Here is an 18,491-nt window from a genome sequence, read left to right on the forward strand (position 1 = left end):
TTGCAGAAAAATCAAAAAGTTCATTTGGGCAGATACGGTCCAGGAGGAGCTTGACGGTGAAGATGTTGCCTATTTTGAAGAACCAATCCCAGGAACAAGACTCAAAATACAAGTGTGCATCTGGTGAAAACCGCACAAAGATAAATGTTGAATTAAACAAACCCAAGAAGGTTATCGAAAAGGAAATGTGTTATAAGTGTCATAAATGCAGTGAAGATTTTACTTCAACAAACATCAAAATACAAATGAGGACCCACAGAGGAGAACACCCACACAAATGCTCTGTCAATGATAAAGGTTTGTCTCGAAAAATCATTTTTACAAGACGTATGAGGATACATACAGGAGAGCGTTCTCACAAATGCTCTGTCTGTGATAAAGATTTCTCTCATAACAGCAGTTTGAAAAGACATATGAGGATCCATACAGGAGAGCGTCCTTACAAATGTTCTGTCTGTGATAAAGGTTTCTCTCAAAAATGCGATTTGAAAAGACATGTGAGGATCCATACAGGAGAGCGCCCTCACAAATGCTCCATTTGTGATAAAGGCTTGTCTGAAAAAGGCATTTTGAAACAGCATATGAGGATCCATACAGGAGAGCATCCTTTCAAATGCTCCATTTGTGATAAAAGTTTCTCTTGCAAAGGCCGTTTAATAATGCATATGAGGATCCACACAGGCGAATGTCCTTACAAATGTTCTGTCTGTGATAAAGATCTCTCTTATAACGGCAGTTTGAAAATACACATGAGGATCCATACAGGAGAGCATCCTCGCAAATGTTCTGTCTGTGATAAAGGTTTCTCTCAAAAATATGCTTTGAAAAGACATATGAGGGTCCATACAGGAGAGCGTCCTCACAAATGCTCCGTTTGTGATAAAGGCTTGTCTTGCAAAGGCAGTTTGAATCAGCATATGAGAATCCATACAGGAGAGCGTCCTTTCAAATGCTCCATTTGTGATAAAAGTTTCTCTCGTAAAGACCATTTGAATCGGCACATGAGGATCCATACAGGAGAGTATCCTTTCAAATGCTCCATATGTGACAAAAGTTTCTCTCATCAACACAATTTGAATCAGCACATGAGGATCCATACAGGAGAGCATACAAAAAATTCACACGAAAAGAACAGACAAAAATACACGAACGAGAAAACGAAGCATCCTTTCAATACATCGGAATAAAAGAAGCCGCAGGTACAACAAGAAAAATGCGTAACACAATCGGCAAAGAGTACCAAAATAGAATAAGACTAACTTTGAAGTCTTCCCTCTCTCCAATGAACAAAACCAAAGCTCAAAACCAACTTGCAGTGCTGGTATTCCAATATGGCTGTGCAATTATAAACTGGCCACAATTGGAGATCAACAATTTAGACACAAAAACAAGGAAACATCTAACTATTCACAAGATGTTCGACAAAAACCAATGCATACCCAGGTAGTATTTTCCGAGACGGGAACGAGGAGGTTGTGTGATGGAAGCGTAACCAAGTGCACAGAACATCGTGTGTCAGACCAGCGGAGAATGTGAAAAGCTCAACAGACTATCGTATGAGTTTTCTACACGACCAAGAAAGCAACAAACCAGAAAAGGGATCCTTATTCCATTAAGCAACAAACTTCAAAAAACAGGTGAAAATGATGGATAATACACAGGAAAACGAAACAGAAACAAAAACAGTCCCAATGATTGCAAATAAAAATTTAAAAAAGAAATATCAGCAGATATATTCTGACAAATCGGAGTGATAAAAGAGCAGGAAGATTTAAAACGGAGCTTGACAGGACAGGGATTGACATGGAAGGCTCATTGGAATGGCAAAGAAGAGGTGTAATGAATTGCGATGGAGAACGAGTCATCATAAATGCTCAAGATCAAGAACACCACACTGATGCCTTCAAGAAAATGTCGGGAAGTATGGACATCACAAACCAAGCACTGCCTCCTGACATCGTGCTCAAACACAAAAAGGAAAAGTCAGCATTTTTCTTTGAGGTTTCAGTTCCCAATGACTTTGGACGACATGCCACAGAAATTAGGAAAATGACAAAATACCAGGTTCTGAAAAATGAGGTCAAGACGACCTCAAAAATGAAGAAAGCTCAAATTATACCAGTGATACTCGGAGTGAGAGGAATGATAAGGAAAACCCAGACTGAGTAATTGAATATCACTCTGGGAAAATCATTCCAAACAAGCTGCAAGTGGAGGCTGTCATAGGTTCAGTGAAGATTTTGGAACGAGGCACTGAGAAGGGACATTTCACAGTTTGGTTTATGAATCATGATCCTTTTCCAAAAAGGAGGTGGAGATATTGAGTTCTGTAAGAACTTCCTCACCTTTTGAAATCCACAGTTCATAACAACCAATGAGAGCCTCAAAAAACTCAAATAAACAAACAAGGTAAATGAAAGAAGAAAAGTCCAGCAGTTTGAAAATTTACTCAAAAGTGTCAATCAAAAACTATGGAAATGGAAGCAGACTGTTGCAATCCCTCCACCCCAGAAAATGATGAAAAGGATTTATGAAAACTGAAAAGAACACAACAAGAAGGTGGAACAGGTCCAAAACTTGGTAAAGAGAAGTAACATCGAGAGGATATTCCTCAAGTGATATTTGCCAAGCAGAAAATTATGAAACACTCACCAAGATGCCAAAATTCAAAAGCCCTGGTCTGGATGGCATCCCACATTTCTGGTGCTCTTCACAATCACTGCATTCGAGCATTGGATGAGCTTATTCCAAGGAGAAAAGGCAACGGATGACTGCTAGTCCAATCCTGATCTTCCCTTCCAAGTTTTCAACATGGAAAACACCATTTTAAGTCCTCTCATCCTGACCCACTGTCTTTCGATCTTCACTCATTCACTGTCTTTTGCACCTGAGAAGGAGAAGAACATTCTTTCAACCCTCGACTTTTTTGTGTGCATGGTGTGGGTTCGTGAAAGAACTCGGACACCAAACAGATCACTATACAACATAACAAATGGAACAGCAGTGGAAAGGGAAAACGTCAACAGCAGGCTGGAGGGGTAAAATAGACGGAGACTGACATAAGGTATGCAGATAACGATGAGTGGTAAGGGACAACGTAAGGGGTGGACAAGTTGGACACGCAAGCAAAATGTTGGAAGTGGTGGGGGATTGTTTACCGGGTGGAGAAAATATCATGGTTTTGGATGGGTGATGACTTGAGATGGTGGTGAACAGGTGTCTTCAAGACCTGGAGGGAAGAATCAGATTGAAGAAAGTGTGGAAAAAAGGAACACATGAGTGGAGGAAAGCTGTGGTTCTGGATTTTAGCAGTTTCACTCTGAAGGGGTTGTTGGGAGACTGTGTGCATCCTTCACATACCTCGGCGAAAAGAAGCATGGAGAGGGTGCAGGGTGCAGGACCAGAAATGAGTTGGAAGAAGATGGAGACCACCGACCTGTTGGCGATGGTGAAGTGATTGTCCCATCCACTCAGCTTCATCGTGAGAAATTCCAATGATCTTGAAAGCCTTTGTTTCCACAGCCTCAAGGAGAGCAAGATGGGAGCCAGCCCAGGCAGAAAAGCAGGATTCCATTAAGCTGTGGATGAAAGCCTTGCAGGTGGATAGGAGCTCGTCTAATTTTGGAGGCCAACTGTGAAATGTGGCTTGCCCAAGAGAGATAATGGCTCAGAGTGAGAACCAAGAGTTTGAGTGACTGGACTTCTTCAAGAGGGTTGATGAGAAAGTATATGGGTTTGTGGTACGTTCATTGGGAAGATAAAGGGGAAGAGAGAAAGACGTCAAACCAGTTTGTGATTTTTGGCAAGGTCAAAAGGGAGGGAAGAGCCCTTCTGTCTGTCAGAAGGATGAGGGATGTCACGGCAGAGAGTGGAGACATCAGTAAAGAGAAAATGATAATTTTCCAGCGAGTTGGGGATATCATTGATGAAGATTAGTAATAAGATAGGGTTGACAACACTGCATTGGGGGAAGTCCAGCTTTGACAGGGAGAGGAGAACAAAGAGTTCTGTTGAGAGCCCCATGTTGGCTGCAGGAGTGGAGGAAGTCAGTATTCCAAGAGTGGAGTAAGCCTTGGATTCAATAGGCAAACAGTTTGGAGAGCATGTGGGATACCAGACCATATTGAAAGCTCGAGATATGCCCAGAGAGACGGCTTTGATATGTCTGATGTTGAAGGCCTCCAACCATTGTTGAGAAAGTAAAAGCAGCACGTGCAAGTTAGAGTGACCTGGTCTGAATCCAAATTGATTACTTGAGATGAGACATTTTTCGATAAAATGGTTGATTTTATGTCAACTGCGATGATGGATTCCATGACATTGCTATGTTTGGAAATGAGCTTCCAGTATTTGGAAGTGACGGGGCAAGACCCCGTGCCCTCACAAACTATGGTGGATGCCAGCTTTGAAGAAAATGTTTTAAAATCCTTTTCCAGGGCTCTTGTTCGGTTTTGCCTGCACTTATCTAAGTGCAGCCAAGTGAGATTTAGCTTTAAAGTTCTGCAGGTTTTAAAGAGATAAATGTGGAAGGTGAAATGGGAACGACTTGTCTTGCTTCAAGTTTATCGAGCATTGCAGGTTGAGATTGATGAAAACCCCGAAAGATAAAATGAAAACTCTGTCAAGATGCAGTCATTGATAAGTTAGGTTACAAACTTCAGGGAAATACTTTCATGTGTTCAGTGATAGACGCTGTTACATTATATATTGTTGAAGAGTAAACATGTTATTGATACAATCGACAAGTCATTGAACAATTTTGATTACCTATCTCCACTCATAAATTCCTGTGTTCACCAATAAAGATATCATAGTTTATCGACAAATGTACATTACAATCAGATTAATGACTGCAATAATTCGACAGTTTAACAGTAAAAATATTACAGCAAATCAACCAAGAACAGGAATTGTAAAATTGTTCTCCAATAAATGATCCACAACACACATGTCATGACACTGCTTGTTTTTACTGAATGCATCAGTTGCTGTATTTCCAAACTCAGAATAAGCAATTTTGTAATGCTGTGAGATATTTCTATGGTATTTTTGTATCAATGTGAACATCACACTAATAACAGGCAAAATATTCAATGATATTGAAGAAACATATCACGCCATAAGCGTGGTCAATCCAAACATGCAATCCAACACAGGAAACATCCATCTCACCTGAAGAAAAATAATTAATTATGTCTTGTGAAATGTATGGTGGTGGTCGTATGGCAGCTTCGCTGCCAGGGTAGCTGTCATTTCTTGAAGCGCAACTGTGTCGCTGATGCAGTGCCCCTCTACCACACACTGGAACTGGTACTCATTTCGCCGACCTCGGAAGGATGACAGGCTGAGTCAACCCCCTGGTGTATTAATTCAGCAGCCGACAGGGTGGCGCCAGGGCTTGAACTCATGACCCTTGGATCCCAAGCCGCCACCCTTACCACTGAGACAACACCAGTCTCCTGAAATGTATAATGTGTTGCACCAACCATTTTCTGTCTTGTAAGGTGATGAACTGATGATACTCATTTCCTCTTGTGTGCTTTTAAATGCTTGTAAAGGTCTCATCTATTGCAAAACATTGTAGTTAACTGAAGTCGATTTGTCACCATTTCTGATGTTATTCACCAAGAAGAATCATGGAAGTGTGTTTTAAAACCCACCCGCCCAGTTACCGGGCAGGTTGGAATGTTCGGCTGCAAAGCTCAGGGTAGTTGGGGTTACTTGCCAATATATTGTTCCGAATCTTGAACCCATCACACACAACATTCAGGTCCCCATAGATCAGCAATATCGGTAAGTATATGCCTGGTGTTGGCTCAGTGGTTAGAGTGGCGGCTTGGGATCCGAGGGTCCTGAGTTCAAGCCTCGTTGCCCGCTGAATTAATTCACCAGGGGGTTGACTCAGCCTGCCATCCTTCCGAGGTCGGCAAAATGAGTACCAGCTTGCTGGGATGACCGAGTCATTCAAGTATCCTGCGTCAGAGTGGCGACCTGTCCAGGATTGTGCCCAATAGCCAAGGAGACTGCTTCGGCAGCACCAACGCTCTGTACAGAGTATGGTCCCAATGGACCTATCGGTAAGTATGTGTTTCCAGTTAGGGTCCCGTCCCTCATTTAATGGGAATTAAATGTTCATGCGTTGCGAAGTTATTTTGATAGTCAAGGTTTTCTTTTAAATTTTAATATCACAATAACCACAACAACATGCCTTCACCTCGCTTCATCACACCGACGCCGTGGCCTGCGTGCGCGTCAGCACGTACGTGGGCGGAGTTCGCAAGGATCTGACGTCGCTCTCGCCCAATCAGGAAGATGCAAGTCAGTTCCCCTGCGGTCGTCCAATGAGCACACCCCACGCAGGATAATATTCCTCTGCCTGTTTGGGGGGCAGGCCGCAGCGACCGCCGTCACGTCCCTCCGGTTCAATCAACGGCTTTGGCGCCCATTTTGGCCAATGACAGGGCGACGAGCGCAATTTGCTCGCCAAAACCGTGCAGTGAGGGAAAGCGGGTAGGGAGGAGGGGTGCCCTTCATCCCTGGACGAGGTGAATAAGGTTGCGACGCGATCGAAAGAAAAGAGATCCTCTGCGAGAGACCCTCCCGATCGGACCACAGAAGAGATCCTTCCTCTACAAGAGCGACGGCGCGATTGGACGACCAGAGATCCTTCCACCACAGGAGCCGCGGCACAATCAGATGCAAAGAGATCCTTCCTCCATGAGAACCTCGGCGTGATCGGATGCAGGGAGATCCTTCCTCGACAAGAACCGTGGCGTGATTGGACGAAAAGAGAAACCTCCTGCCTTCTCGACAGTTCAGGATACAGAGGAGAGGTTTGGTTGTCGGGACGAGCGCTGAGCAGAGCTCTGGAGGCTGATCACGGCTCGCTGGTGTCTGGATTCTGCTCGCCTCTCGCTGGTGCCTGGTTCGAATCGGCTAGGCCAAACCACACGAGGTGGACAGGTCCACGTCCTTCTGGGTATCTGTGTGTGTGTCTGTTGGTGGGCCCGTCTGTAAGTAGGTATTGTTTAAGTGCTTTTTGCTTGTACATTGACTGCATTTATTTTACAGTCTGTTTAATTCTGCTCTGTGTTTCCCCTTTCCCTTTTGTAAATAAATTTCCCCTGTTTAATGTTTCAGCTCGTTTCTGTGTTTCTTTCATTGGTTTAGCGTGGTGTGTGGTGGGTGATTGGAAAGGCTGTTGCTGCTGAAATTGTGCATTTGGACCGACAGGATTCGTCAACCATCCGATCGGGTTGCACACATTTCAGGCACGCAAACGCCTCGACTCGTACGAGTTCCGTCGAGGGTGTGAATCCTCGTTAGATCGACCCGTGGTTTCTAGGTATTTTGAAGATTGGCAAATAACCCTGTACCATGTGGTGGATTTCTCGACCTTTCACGGTCCTGGAAGGGACCCGTCGGCTCCGGAGTTATCCGGGGTGGCGATCTAAATTCCGAGTGTTCGGCGGAGCTGACTCCACTGCTCCACCTCGTGGTCGGGTTCGCGGCCGATACCCGGCCTGCAACAATATATTTCTATCTTGTCAAGCGTTGTACCATGGGCCCCATGTCTCACAATGTTTCTTTGTCAGTTACCCATCCCTCTTCCTCTAGAATACTGTGGTCACAACATACTGCATACAGCTTTGCATTATCAGAACACCCCACCTTTTACCTTGAGGCTAGAATGTTCTCAGCTTCAGAAACATCTTAACAGGCCATTGAGATTGTCAGTAAGCTTTTATAACAAGTGCTGTTCTTTGTGTAACGCATGCCCCCCTCCCTCCTTCACTCTTTTTATGCAAATAATTTTGCTCGAAAGATGACCGGCTTAGAAAACAGAACGGAGTGAAGGAAGTTCACAGCATCTCATCTTGGTGTTTATCTGTGTATTTGTTTCTTGCAGTGTACAGGTAAATAATTGATTCAACTCTCACTGAAACTGGTGTTATTGGAGTGACGTTTGATTCCACTCGAGGTTCCAGTGATTCCACCAAAGAAGTTGGCACAGTGAGCAGGGCTCGCAACTTTCCGGTGGTGGTGGGGGGGTGGAGGTGGGTGGGAGACCGGAGGTTAAGGTGACATCGGCTGAGGTGATGCAGACGCAGGTGGCCAGTTGAAGGGGCAGGAAAAGGGACCGCTACAAATTCCCTTCTCTGACACTTTCACTGGGTCCTGCATTCACTAAAGTCATGTGCCTTGCCTCTGACCAAACTAGGTGATGCGAGCCTGAAGAAATTGACTTTAGTCGTATATTGGTAGCTTCGCGCTGTAAGATCTGAATTCAAACCAGGTTTTGGCAATTCGTGCCAGGAAAGCTGGATTTCGTGACCCTTTCCAGGAAGTTGGATTGTGGGAAATCCAGGCAGTCGAACATTCGAGGGGCTTGGAGAGCCGCTCCGCTGATTTTGAATCGTAGCACGAGAGTAGTAGATTTATGGGATTTCTGAGACATCCATGCAAATGAATTGGAAAACTCTGAATTGAACCCCGAAAACCCCTAAACAGGAGACTGATTCTTCCCCCCCCCCCCATACAAATATATAGGGAGAACTCTCTGACTCGAGACCCATCCTAACAAAAAGAGGAGAATGATTTTCTGCCATACAAGCTCATGTTAAATTGAGACTGTCTCAGGGCCCAAAAAACCTCATACAAATTAATAGGGGACGCTTTCTGACTCAAGGCCCATCAGGTCAAAAGAGAAGAATGATTTTCTCTCCCCCCTCTGACTCTCGGTCCAGGGGGTCAAAAGAAGAGATCGATCTCTGCCCCATTACTTACTCCACTCAAAGAGTGAGCCAATGAATATTTGATCATGTTCTACTTCAGGTAATAAATTAATTTTCCTATTGCATTCATCACCATCGAGCATGTTCACAAATATTATTTTGGAACTTAGTTCTTGGCCGAAATAGTGTTACGGCTGTGGAAATTCGCATTACACCAAAAAGGGCCCTCAGGTGAGATATCTCTGTAGGTACATGTGTAATTAGCCCAAACCCGTTGTATTGAGGGAATTTATTTGATCCATTCGGGCTGCGATCCTTCAGTTAGTCGTTTTTCTTTCTCTATCTTTTATTTCAAACAAACAAAAACCACCAACGATGCTCGTGGGCTTTTCCCGCCTGTTTCTCCCGTTTGAGTTCCCCGCGCTTGGTTTGAGGGAAGGGGCAAGGGCAGCTCGCCGCCGATTGGTGGATGAACAGCGTGAGGCGGTCGGGGTGAGGAACGCCCCTTTTCGAGAACCTCCTCGAAGGAGGGTGGAGCCGAAAACGGGGCGGAGCGAAGGGAGGAGCCCCGCGCTATAAAAGACGGACACGGGCGGGGCGCATTCTCTCTCTTCCTCCACTCTCTTCCTCTTCCTCTTCGCTCATCTGTGTGTGGTTGTTGCTGTTGGTGGTTCGTTCGTCTACGAGTTCTTCAGAGAGTTTTCCTATGAGTCCAGCTGGAGGGAGTCGAGTCGGTGCATCCTCATCCTCGGCCCTGTCGCCATCTACAGCGGGAGAGGGCGAACCTTCTGCCAGGTGCCAGAAGCCCCATTCGTGGCGCAGAGCGGCTACACATGCCGGCGCGAGGTGCGAGTTGCAGACCACATCGGGGGAGGCTCGGATTCGAGGTCAAGGACGCGACGCTGGACGACGCGTGCAGGGAAGTCGTAACTTTCTCTTTTCCTTTGGGTTCGTGTAAATGACTGTGGGTGGCGCCTGTCCTTGAAGTAAAACTGGTTAAGTGTTGCCGTGTGTCGGGTTTAGTTGGGACATCTCTTTTGCCTGTGATTGTGTATACGTGCCATTTCTTGACTTGCTTTTGCTCTATTGTACATGACTATTGTGACTGTAAATACGTGCCTTCCGTGCTGGTCTGCGTGTGCAATTAAACGTGCTTGTGTGAACTTGTTCCCCGTTTCGCTGCGTCCTTTCCTTCGTTTGAATTTCCATCTTGCATCACGTAAGGGGTTCGTAGTGGGTTTAAAACGCCCGGTAATTAATCGGAACCGTCAAGGCCGACGATAACACCGCTCGGTTATCACTGTAGCACGGAACGGACCGCTTAAGCGGTTCATGTCCAGAGTCGGCCTGTGGCGTGGTACGATCGCCCGGTCGACCACTCGCGCAGGTACTTAGGTCGATCGAATTTGGCGAGCAACCCTATCTTGCACTGGTGGGCAATTGGCACGATCGTGGTGAGGTTAAACCCCCACCCGTGACTAGCTACCGGCGTTGTTCCAAGAGGGTCACGACTGAATTGTCCATTCCGGTGGGCGAGGTGGCCGCCATTCGAGTCGAGCGGCCGATCGCACGCCGGCGGGCGCGAATTCGCAACACTGGTGTCAGCGAACAGGAAACAAACTCTCTCGTCTCCAAGCTATATTCACGGAAATCGGTTCAGGGGTGAGAGGAGCGACCCACGATTCCCTCCAAATTACGAGCAGGCCATATTAATCTCTTACGTGAAATAAGATGGCGTATCAAGGCGAGCGGGTGCCGGGGGTATTAGAAATGTATATGCGTAGTAATGTAGGATCCATGGCCCAGGATGGAGACCCCGAGCAGGACATTGGTGTGCAGGAACAAGAACTCCCCCAACCAAACCCAGAGCCCGAAATGGGTGTGGCAGAGGCCGCGGGGTATGACTCCCCCTCCCCACCTCCGTCAAATCCCCTCCCCGGCTCCCAGCGAAACCGAGACCGCTGGTGGCGGATCGGTCCTGCTTTCGCCATTAGTCATCACACAAATGATGGAAATGATCACACAAGCAATGAGGGGGGAGATGCAACAAATGGGAAGCAAAATAGATGGAGTGAACAAACAAATGGAAACAAGCACGAATGAAATAAAAACAAATGCGTGCAAGATGAGTAATCACATGGATGCTAATATACAACAGGTGAAGAACGGTATGAGAGAAGAAATGAAAAAAATGTGGGGTGAGATGCAGAACATGGGCCGAAGCCTGCAGGCAGGCATAATGGCAATTGCGGGGAGCGAAACGCGGGCAGTGGAGCTCAAAATGGCAGCGCCACGTGTGGGAGCGAACGAGCTGGAGGGGAGTGCAACGGCTGTTAGGCCCGCAATGGAGGCGGGTGAGGAGGATATAATAAGGGAGACGTGTTGGGCGAGAAGCGTGAAGGCGACGGAAAAAGTGACGGTGACACAGAGGGAAAAACTAAATGGGGAGACCGAAACGTGTGAGACGAGACACGAGGTGACGACAAAGGAAATAAAAATAGTGGAGACAACGGAGGTAATGGGTGAAGAGGTGATGAGTTGGCAGAGACACAGGAGATAGAGGGTGAATTGGACGGGGTTAAGGACGAGCACACACACACGGAGGTAGTGGAGGATAATGGGGGTGAGCTGGCAGACTGTTTTGTGACCCGGTGCAAGCAGCTGGATGGCCTCCTCCAGGAACGAGGGGAGGGAGTATGCCCCCTTGAAGCGGGTCACGACCAGGTGGGTTCAGTCGTGCTTTGCGAGGTTGAGGAGATGAGTGCTGCGGACGGGTGCACGAGGAGCTTGGGGGGTATGGAGGCCCGGGGAACCCTTGTGGGGACACGAATCCCCAGTGTGGTTGTCCCGGTGTGTGTTCTGCAAGGTGTGAGTGCGCCACCACGTGTGAGTGGAGCCACGTGTGTGCAGGAAACGGCACGCGTGTGCGAACAGCCGTGTGGGAGTGAGGCACGGTGTGTGAGTGAGACACCGCGGGTGAGTGCCCCCGCGTGTGTGAGTTGTATGGTATGTGTGAGGGAAACGGCACGAGTGAGTGAGCGGCCGAGTGTAAGGAGAGGGACAGCGTGTGTGACGTCGCGGTATGTGAGGGAGATGACGGTGGGCATGCAGGAGCACACAGCCGCATCTCCAAGAGTGAGTGTAATGGTGAGGTGTGTTAGTCTCGTGACACGCGGGAGTTTGAGTGCGTGGAGGGAATGGGGACGACGACGGTGACATATGAGGGACAGAGGCCGAGTAGCGGCCGGAGCTGTTTTGGGGACCGTGCCGGGTTTGCCCAGCAGCGAGCGCGAGGTCCGTGCTGTGCAACGCACGAGGCCCCCACGTGCTCGCTTGCGGGAGTGAAACACGGTCCGGAAACGCCTGCGGTGGATGTTGTCGATCCCGCGACGGACAAAGTTCAGGCAGGTAGACGGATTTGGACCAGATGGGTTCTCCACGCAAGCTTATGTTAAGCTCCAACGGGCAGAGCACATCTGTTCGCGTGGGGAACCCCTCGAGACGCGAGGCTTGTGTTTTTTAATGCGCAGAGTGGCGTCATGGCTGCGTGTATGGTTGGAATCCGACAGGAGGGTGAATCCCTGCCGGATGGTACCGTCCAAGAGCGACGAGGGACGCGAACAGCTGCCATGACGTCACGCCAAAGGTGCGCGGCTCTGAATTGCTGCGCTGGTGCGCAGGTTGCGATTTGCAGTGCTGGTGCTGCGCATTTAAAAAAAAATAGCAAGCCTCGCTTTCGGGTGAACAGGATTCCCGGGCATGGGGTGGAAGACCCCCCTGCCTGGGCACAGGATGGAACTGGCTAGGGGGAAGGGTTAGCTTAGTTAGACCGGCTTCATGGGGCAGGGGTAAGTCCTCATGGAGCACGTGGAATGGATTAGGTAGAGGGTTTTACTTGAGATTTCGGAGGGATATGATTTTTGGATTAGAGGACAGAGACAGACTTTGGATGTGTAGTGGTGACGTAGCTTAGCTACGTAGTGTTAAAAGGAATGTGCTGTAGTGTAAGGGACGACGTGGGAGCACGAGTTAGTTAGGGGATGTCGTGAGCAGCATGGCAGGATTCAGCAATGTGTGAGGTGTGAAAGGAAACGTGTTGAGTGATTGAGGCCAGCAGGTCAGTGTGAATGGAGCGAATGTGGAATGCATGATGCGATGAGTGATTGGGGGGAGGAGTGACTCCCGCCCAAGGGACCCCGGGGTCAGTGTAGAGTGAGTTGGCTGGGTTAGACAAATTGACAAAATGGAAGTCGTTTTGCTGTTGGTGTGAGTGTAGGCTCGAAACCTGTTTTGGAGGGGTGCAGGAACCCTGTTGACAGGCTGGGAGCGTGGCTGCGAAAGGTGAGTATCGCTGAGTGGGTACCCCGGGCACCAGGCTAGTAGGCCACGGGCCCATGGGGAGCCGGGATAGTGTAGTGGGCACGGGTGCGCCCGCATGATGCAGGGGCCCGGGGCGCCATTAGCCGCGTGGGCAGTGTTGTGGGCACAGGTGACCCTCGGAAAGGGGCCCGGGAAGCCAGCCTGCCACGTGAGCGTTTCAGGGGAGTCGCCATGGAGGGCACTCCCCGGTGTTTAGGGTGCTGGTAGGCTCGAAGGCAGTGTAGTGCCTGGGGGTGCCATATCTGGAGAACTGGCAGAGGGTAGTGCCTGCCAAGGGAGCCACGTGTCCCAGCCATGAGACCGTATGAGGGCACGGAAGGAAAATTGGGGGGGGGCGAAGCCCGAAATTTGCGAGGACACCAACACAGGCGATGGGAATCTGGGTTGATAGAACCGATAGATGAAGCAAGAGGCGCTTGTTGAAAGCCCCGGGGTAGTTTAAAGGTTCATGGATAGGGTAGATAGGAAGTGTACCCCTCCGCACCATCCATCCCTTCGCTCTCGTTGTGGGCCGCTGGACCCACTTTGGGTTAGATCGCTGAATTCTGAGGAGGCCGTACTGAGGCTTGAGTTGGGCCTCGACACAGGACGCGAGCTCTCCCTTATTCCCCTCCAGGGAGGGAACGTAGGGGTTGGGAGTAGGCCAAGACAGGATAGCTTAGCCGAACAGAGACTGTAAAGGGGGTTAGGAGACGAATTATAGAGGGAAGTAAAAATAAAAATTAAACAAAAAAATAAGTTGGGGCTTAATTGGGTTTTGACAAATTAAGGAAGTGCATAGGTACAGTGACAGGCAAAGGCGATAGGTCCGAGCCCGCCTTCTGAGTGGCCAGCACCATCGCACTCCCTCCACCAACCTCCATCTCAAGGCGAAAGGCTGGCCAGCTTCATCGGCTTGCTGTGTTTTACTACAAGGCCTGTGCTGGCCAGTTCGTCTGCCGGCTGTGTTTGCCTGCAACGGCCTTATTCTGCAGGCTGTGTTTGCCTGCTGCCTTTGCCATGCCATGCCTACTGCCCTCGTCATCTTTTGCCCCCGTTCTGTTTTGCATTTGCCCCCCCCTTCCACTTGTTCATTGCCATGTGCGCCAGGATCGTCGTGGAAGTTGCAAAAACTGTCCTGTTGGCAGCTACAACACGGGCCTGCAGTGGCGGCCCGTGCACCGGTTGACTTTTGTTTTGCTGCCTGCAGAGTCCATTAATCCTGGGCCATGGTTTAGTGTAAAATTTATAAGGTTAAGTTGTACTGTAAATATGAGTGCGCCCCCGGCACGTCTGTCTCGCGCTGGCAATTTCATTTAAGTCGTCCGAATGAGTGGGTTTGTTTAGTTAGATACTCAGCCCTCAGGTTATTTATTTTGGGGACACGAATACACTGAATGTCGCACTCATGGATCCGAAGGTAAAACGTACTAGGGGAGAACTACACATGATGGCACACTAGAATTTGACGACTCGGGACGAGTCTGTAAAAAGGGGAGGGGGTAGTGTTACGGCTGTGGAAATTCGGATTACACCATAAAGGGCCCTCAGGTGAGATATCTCTGTAGGTTCATGTGTAGTTTGCCCAAACCCGTTGTATAGAGGCAATTTATGTGATCCATTCGGGCTGCGATCCTTCAGTGAGTCGTTTTTCTTTCTCTATCTTTTATTTCAAACAAACAAAAACCACCAACGATGCTCGTGGGCTTTTCTCGCCTGTTTCTCCCGTTTGAGTTCCCCGCACTTGGTGTGAGGAAAGGGGGAAGGGCAGCTCGCTGCCGATTGGTGGATGAACAGCGTGAGGCGGTCGGGGTGAGGGAACGCCCCTTTTCGAGAACCTCCTCGAAGGAGGGTGGAGCCGAAAACGGAGCGAAGGGCGGAGCCCTGCGCTATAAAAGACGGGCACGGACGGGGCGCGTTCTCTCTCTTCCTCCTCCTCTTCCTCTTCGCTCGTCTGCGTGTGGTTGTTGCTGTTGATGGTTCATTCGTCTACGAGTTCTTCAGGGAGTTTTCCTACGAGTCCAGCTGGAGGGAGTCGAGTCCGCGCATCCTTGTCCATGGCCCTCTCGCTGTCTTGGGAGTGGGAATGGGAGTGGGAGTGGGAGTGGGAGAGGGTGAGCCTTCTGCCAGGTGCCGGAAGCCCCGTTCATGGCGCGGAGCGGCTACACGTGCCGGCGCAAGGTGTGAGTCGCAGACCACATCGGGGGAGGCTCGGATTCGAGGTCAAGGACGTGACGCTGGACGATGCGTGCAGGGAAGTCACAACTTTCTCTTTTCCTTTGGGTTCGTGTAAATGACTGTGGGTGGCGCCTGTCCTTGAAGTAAAACTGGTTAAGTGTTGCCGTCTGTCGGGTTTAGTCGGGATATCTCTTTTGCCTGCGATTGTGTATACGTGCCATTTCTTGACTTGCTTTTGCTTTATTTTACATGACTATTGTGACTGTAAATACGTGCCTTCCGTGCTGGTCTGCGTGTGCAATTAAACGTGCTTGTGTGAACTTGTTCCGCGTTTCGCTGCGTCCTTTCGTTCGTTTGAATTTCCATCTTGCATCACGTAAGGGGTTCGTAGTGGGTTTAAAACGCCCGGTAATTAATCGGAACCGTCAAGGCCGACGATAACACCGCTCGGTTATCACTGTAGCACGGAACGGACCGCTTAAGCGGTTCGTGTCTGGAGTCGGCCTGTGGCGTGGTACGATCGCTCGGTCGACCACTCGCGCAGGTACTTAGGTAGATCGAATTTGGCGAGCAACCCTATCCTGCACGGCTGGGTAATTGGCACGATCGTGGTGAGGTTAAACCCCCACCCATGACTGGCTCCCGGCATTGTTCTGAGAGGGTCACGACTGAATTGTCCGTTCCTCGAGCGGCGGCCACCATTCGAGTCGAGCGGCCGATCGCATGCCGGCGGGCGCGAATTCGCAACAATATCTTTGTTGAGCAGAGATAAAATGATAAACTTCTCTTAATGCTCTTGTTTGACCACCTCCTGAGCCTCAGATTATTTTTTGCATAAGCCCCGCCCACTTTTGCTAAGCCCCACCCTCTTTTGGAAGGACCACCTACTCTTCCATCTTTCCAGTTAATCTCTTTTCCAAAGGATTCACAAGTAAATTCTAGAATGTTATGTTTTAGAAAATTTCTGGATGAAGGCCTGGGGCTTGTTCAGAGAATTTCCAAAGGAAACCACACCCACCAGGCCTTCAATAAAAGGCTTGAAACCCAGACTGAATTTCAACATATTTTTTCTTTTACTGAGAATGTACTGTTGTGCTGAGCTTGAGTGGGATGACTTTGGAGTTCCTTGGAGTTCTACTACTTGTATGGAACTAAACCTTCAAGTTGATGAACCGGATTCAAACCTCTTATCTATTGAGGTAAGATTTTATTTTCCAATTTACAGTTTCATTAAGCATATAATCATTTAATAATTAAATCACTTAATTAATACATTATGATTTTCTCTCACAAGAAATTGTATCTGAAATACAAAATGAAAATACTGCTTTTGCCACAACTTGGGGCGAAATTGTTGGTTTGGTTGAAGACCTTGTGAGCGACCAAGACCCACAGAATGAGCTCGACGTTGATGACCCAACCAAAGAGTTATACCTTGGAGACCCACAAAATCCTGAAAAAGAGTTTTACATCAATGGTACTCATTGTGAGTTATCAAGACAATACCCACTGAACAAGTTATACCTTAATGAACCAGTATATGTTTTACCTCAGAGACTCACAAATTTTGAAAAAATCAGTAAATGAGTTCTGCCTTGGAGACTTTGTAAGTTGGTTTTATTTTGGAGACTTGAAATGTGGGTTCTGGCTTGATAACTCACAATGTGATACATATCTTGGAAACTCAACAAGAATGTGGTTATACCTTGGAGACTTGGAAAGTTGGGTTTATTTTGGAGACTTGAAATGTGGTTTCTACCAAGAAGACTATTGGGGATCTCAACCTATCGATGTGGTTCTTTGTTGGATGGTGCTTGATGAGAGCAATATCAAGAAAGTTCTGGGAAGAAAGTGCTGGAAAATTCTTACTCCCCCTTTCTACTTCATCAAACCAGAAAGCCTTAAAAGACAGAATTGGAAGAAGAGAAAAAAAAAAACATAAAAAAATATTGTTAGTTCTGGGAAGAAGATGCAGGAAGGTTCTTACTCTTCCTTTCTTCTTCATCAAACCTGAAAGCCTTAAAAGACAGAATTGGAAGAAGAGAAAAAAACATAAAAAATATATTGTTGAAATACATATTTAAAAAAAGATATTGTGTTGGGCGAGGGTTGGGTTGGGGTTGAGATTTTGAATGTGAGGGTTAGGGTGGGTAAGTGTTGAGATTTTGAATGTGAGGGTTAGGGTGGGTGAGGGTTGGGGTTGAGATTTTGAATGTGAGGGTGAGGGTGGTTTTGCGTTGGGGTTGTTATTTTGAATGTGAGGGTTAGGGTGAGTTTGGGTTGGGGTTGAGATTTTAAATGTGAGGGTAAGGGTGGGTTTGTGTTGGGGTTGTGATTTTGAATGTGAGGGTTAGGGTGGGTAAGGGTGGGATAGGGTTGGGGTTGATTATGCCCCCTGTTATATTATCACACACACACACACACACACACACACACACACACACACACACACACACACACACACACACACACACACACACACACACACACACACACACACACACACACACACACACACACACACACACCAACAAACAAATGTTAAGCCTTGACTATTCAGTTAAGGATTCTGTGTTTGGGGTTAACAGATCTAAGAACGTCCCCTTTGACACACATGAAATGTATATTTAAATTTAACCCTCGGCAGATGCCACCTGTTATACACCTCGGACTTGGTCCTCGAGTGTCCATAAAGGTGTATAGTAGAGGGGAGTGAAGCGCCAACCTCTTGCTCCCATGAGTATTATCTGCTTAATTTTGTCTTTTGTAATACCTGTGAATAAAATGAACCTAAAATCTCTCCTCTTCTAAATCATATAATGTACCTTATAAGTCTAAGGAACTGTATTTATTACATCAACAATTTTAAAAAGTTCATTTGTCCATCACTTTGTATAACCTTTTTGAAAATGAGATTTCCATATGTATTCTTGCGATATCATGAACTTTGAACTTAGGTTTTCTGACATTAATCTCTTTTTCGTTTTCTAATTTTGTAAATGTTTCTGATGGTTTCATATTTGTTGATGTGTGAATCGTGTCATTATACTTATCTACAATATCCTGAATAAAAGATGGCCATTGTTGTGAACCGAGTTGTGTGAATTTTTTATATAGTCTCTCTTTTAAGGTGCGATTAAAGTGCTCAATAACAATGGCTTTTCCTTCATTAAAGGTACTGCATAATGTAATACTGTTATTTTTTAGAAAATTCAAAAA

The 18,491-nt window shown here is 47.4% G+C and overlaps 2 protein-coding genes across 5 annotated transcripts in view; both read left to right on the forward strand.

The window, feature by feature from the left end:
• Window positions 1-4,947, forward strand: part of LOC147021016 (uncharacterized) — a 118,967-nt gene extending 114,020 nt beyond the window's left edge. For all 3 annotated transcript variants that reach the window (XM_085893585.1, XM_085893587.1, XM_085893588.1), the window contains one exon: window positions 7-4,947. In XM_085893585.1, coding sequence (XP_085749711.1) covers window positions 7-1,187 — 1,181 coding nt within the window. In that variant the 3' untranslated portion in view covers window positions 1,188-4,947. The remainder of the gene's footprint in view (window positions 1-6) is intronic.
• LOC147021012 (uncharacterized) overlaps window positions 1-18,491 on the forward strand; it is a 420,342-nt gene that overhangs the window by 344,986 nt on the left and 56,865 nt on the right. The window lies entirely within an intron of this gene.

The sequence above is a fragment of the Eptatretus burgeri genome, chromosome 8, assembly GCF_056783735.1.
Source record: "Eptatretus burgeri isolate ZD-2024b chromosome 8, Ebu_testis_v1, whole genome shotgun sequence".
Lineage (NCBI taxonomy): Eukaryota > Metazoa > Chordata > Myxini > Myxiniformes > Myxinidae > Eptatretus > Eptatretus burgeri.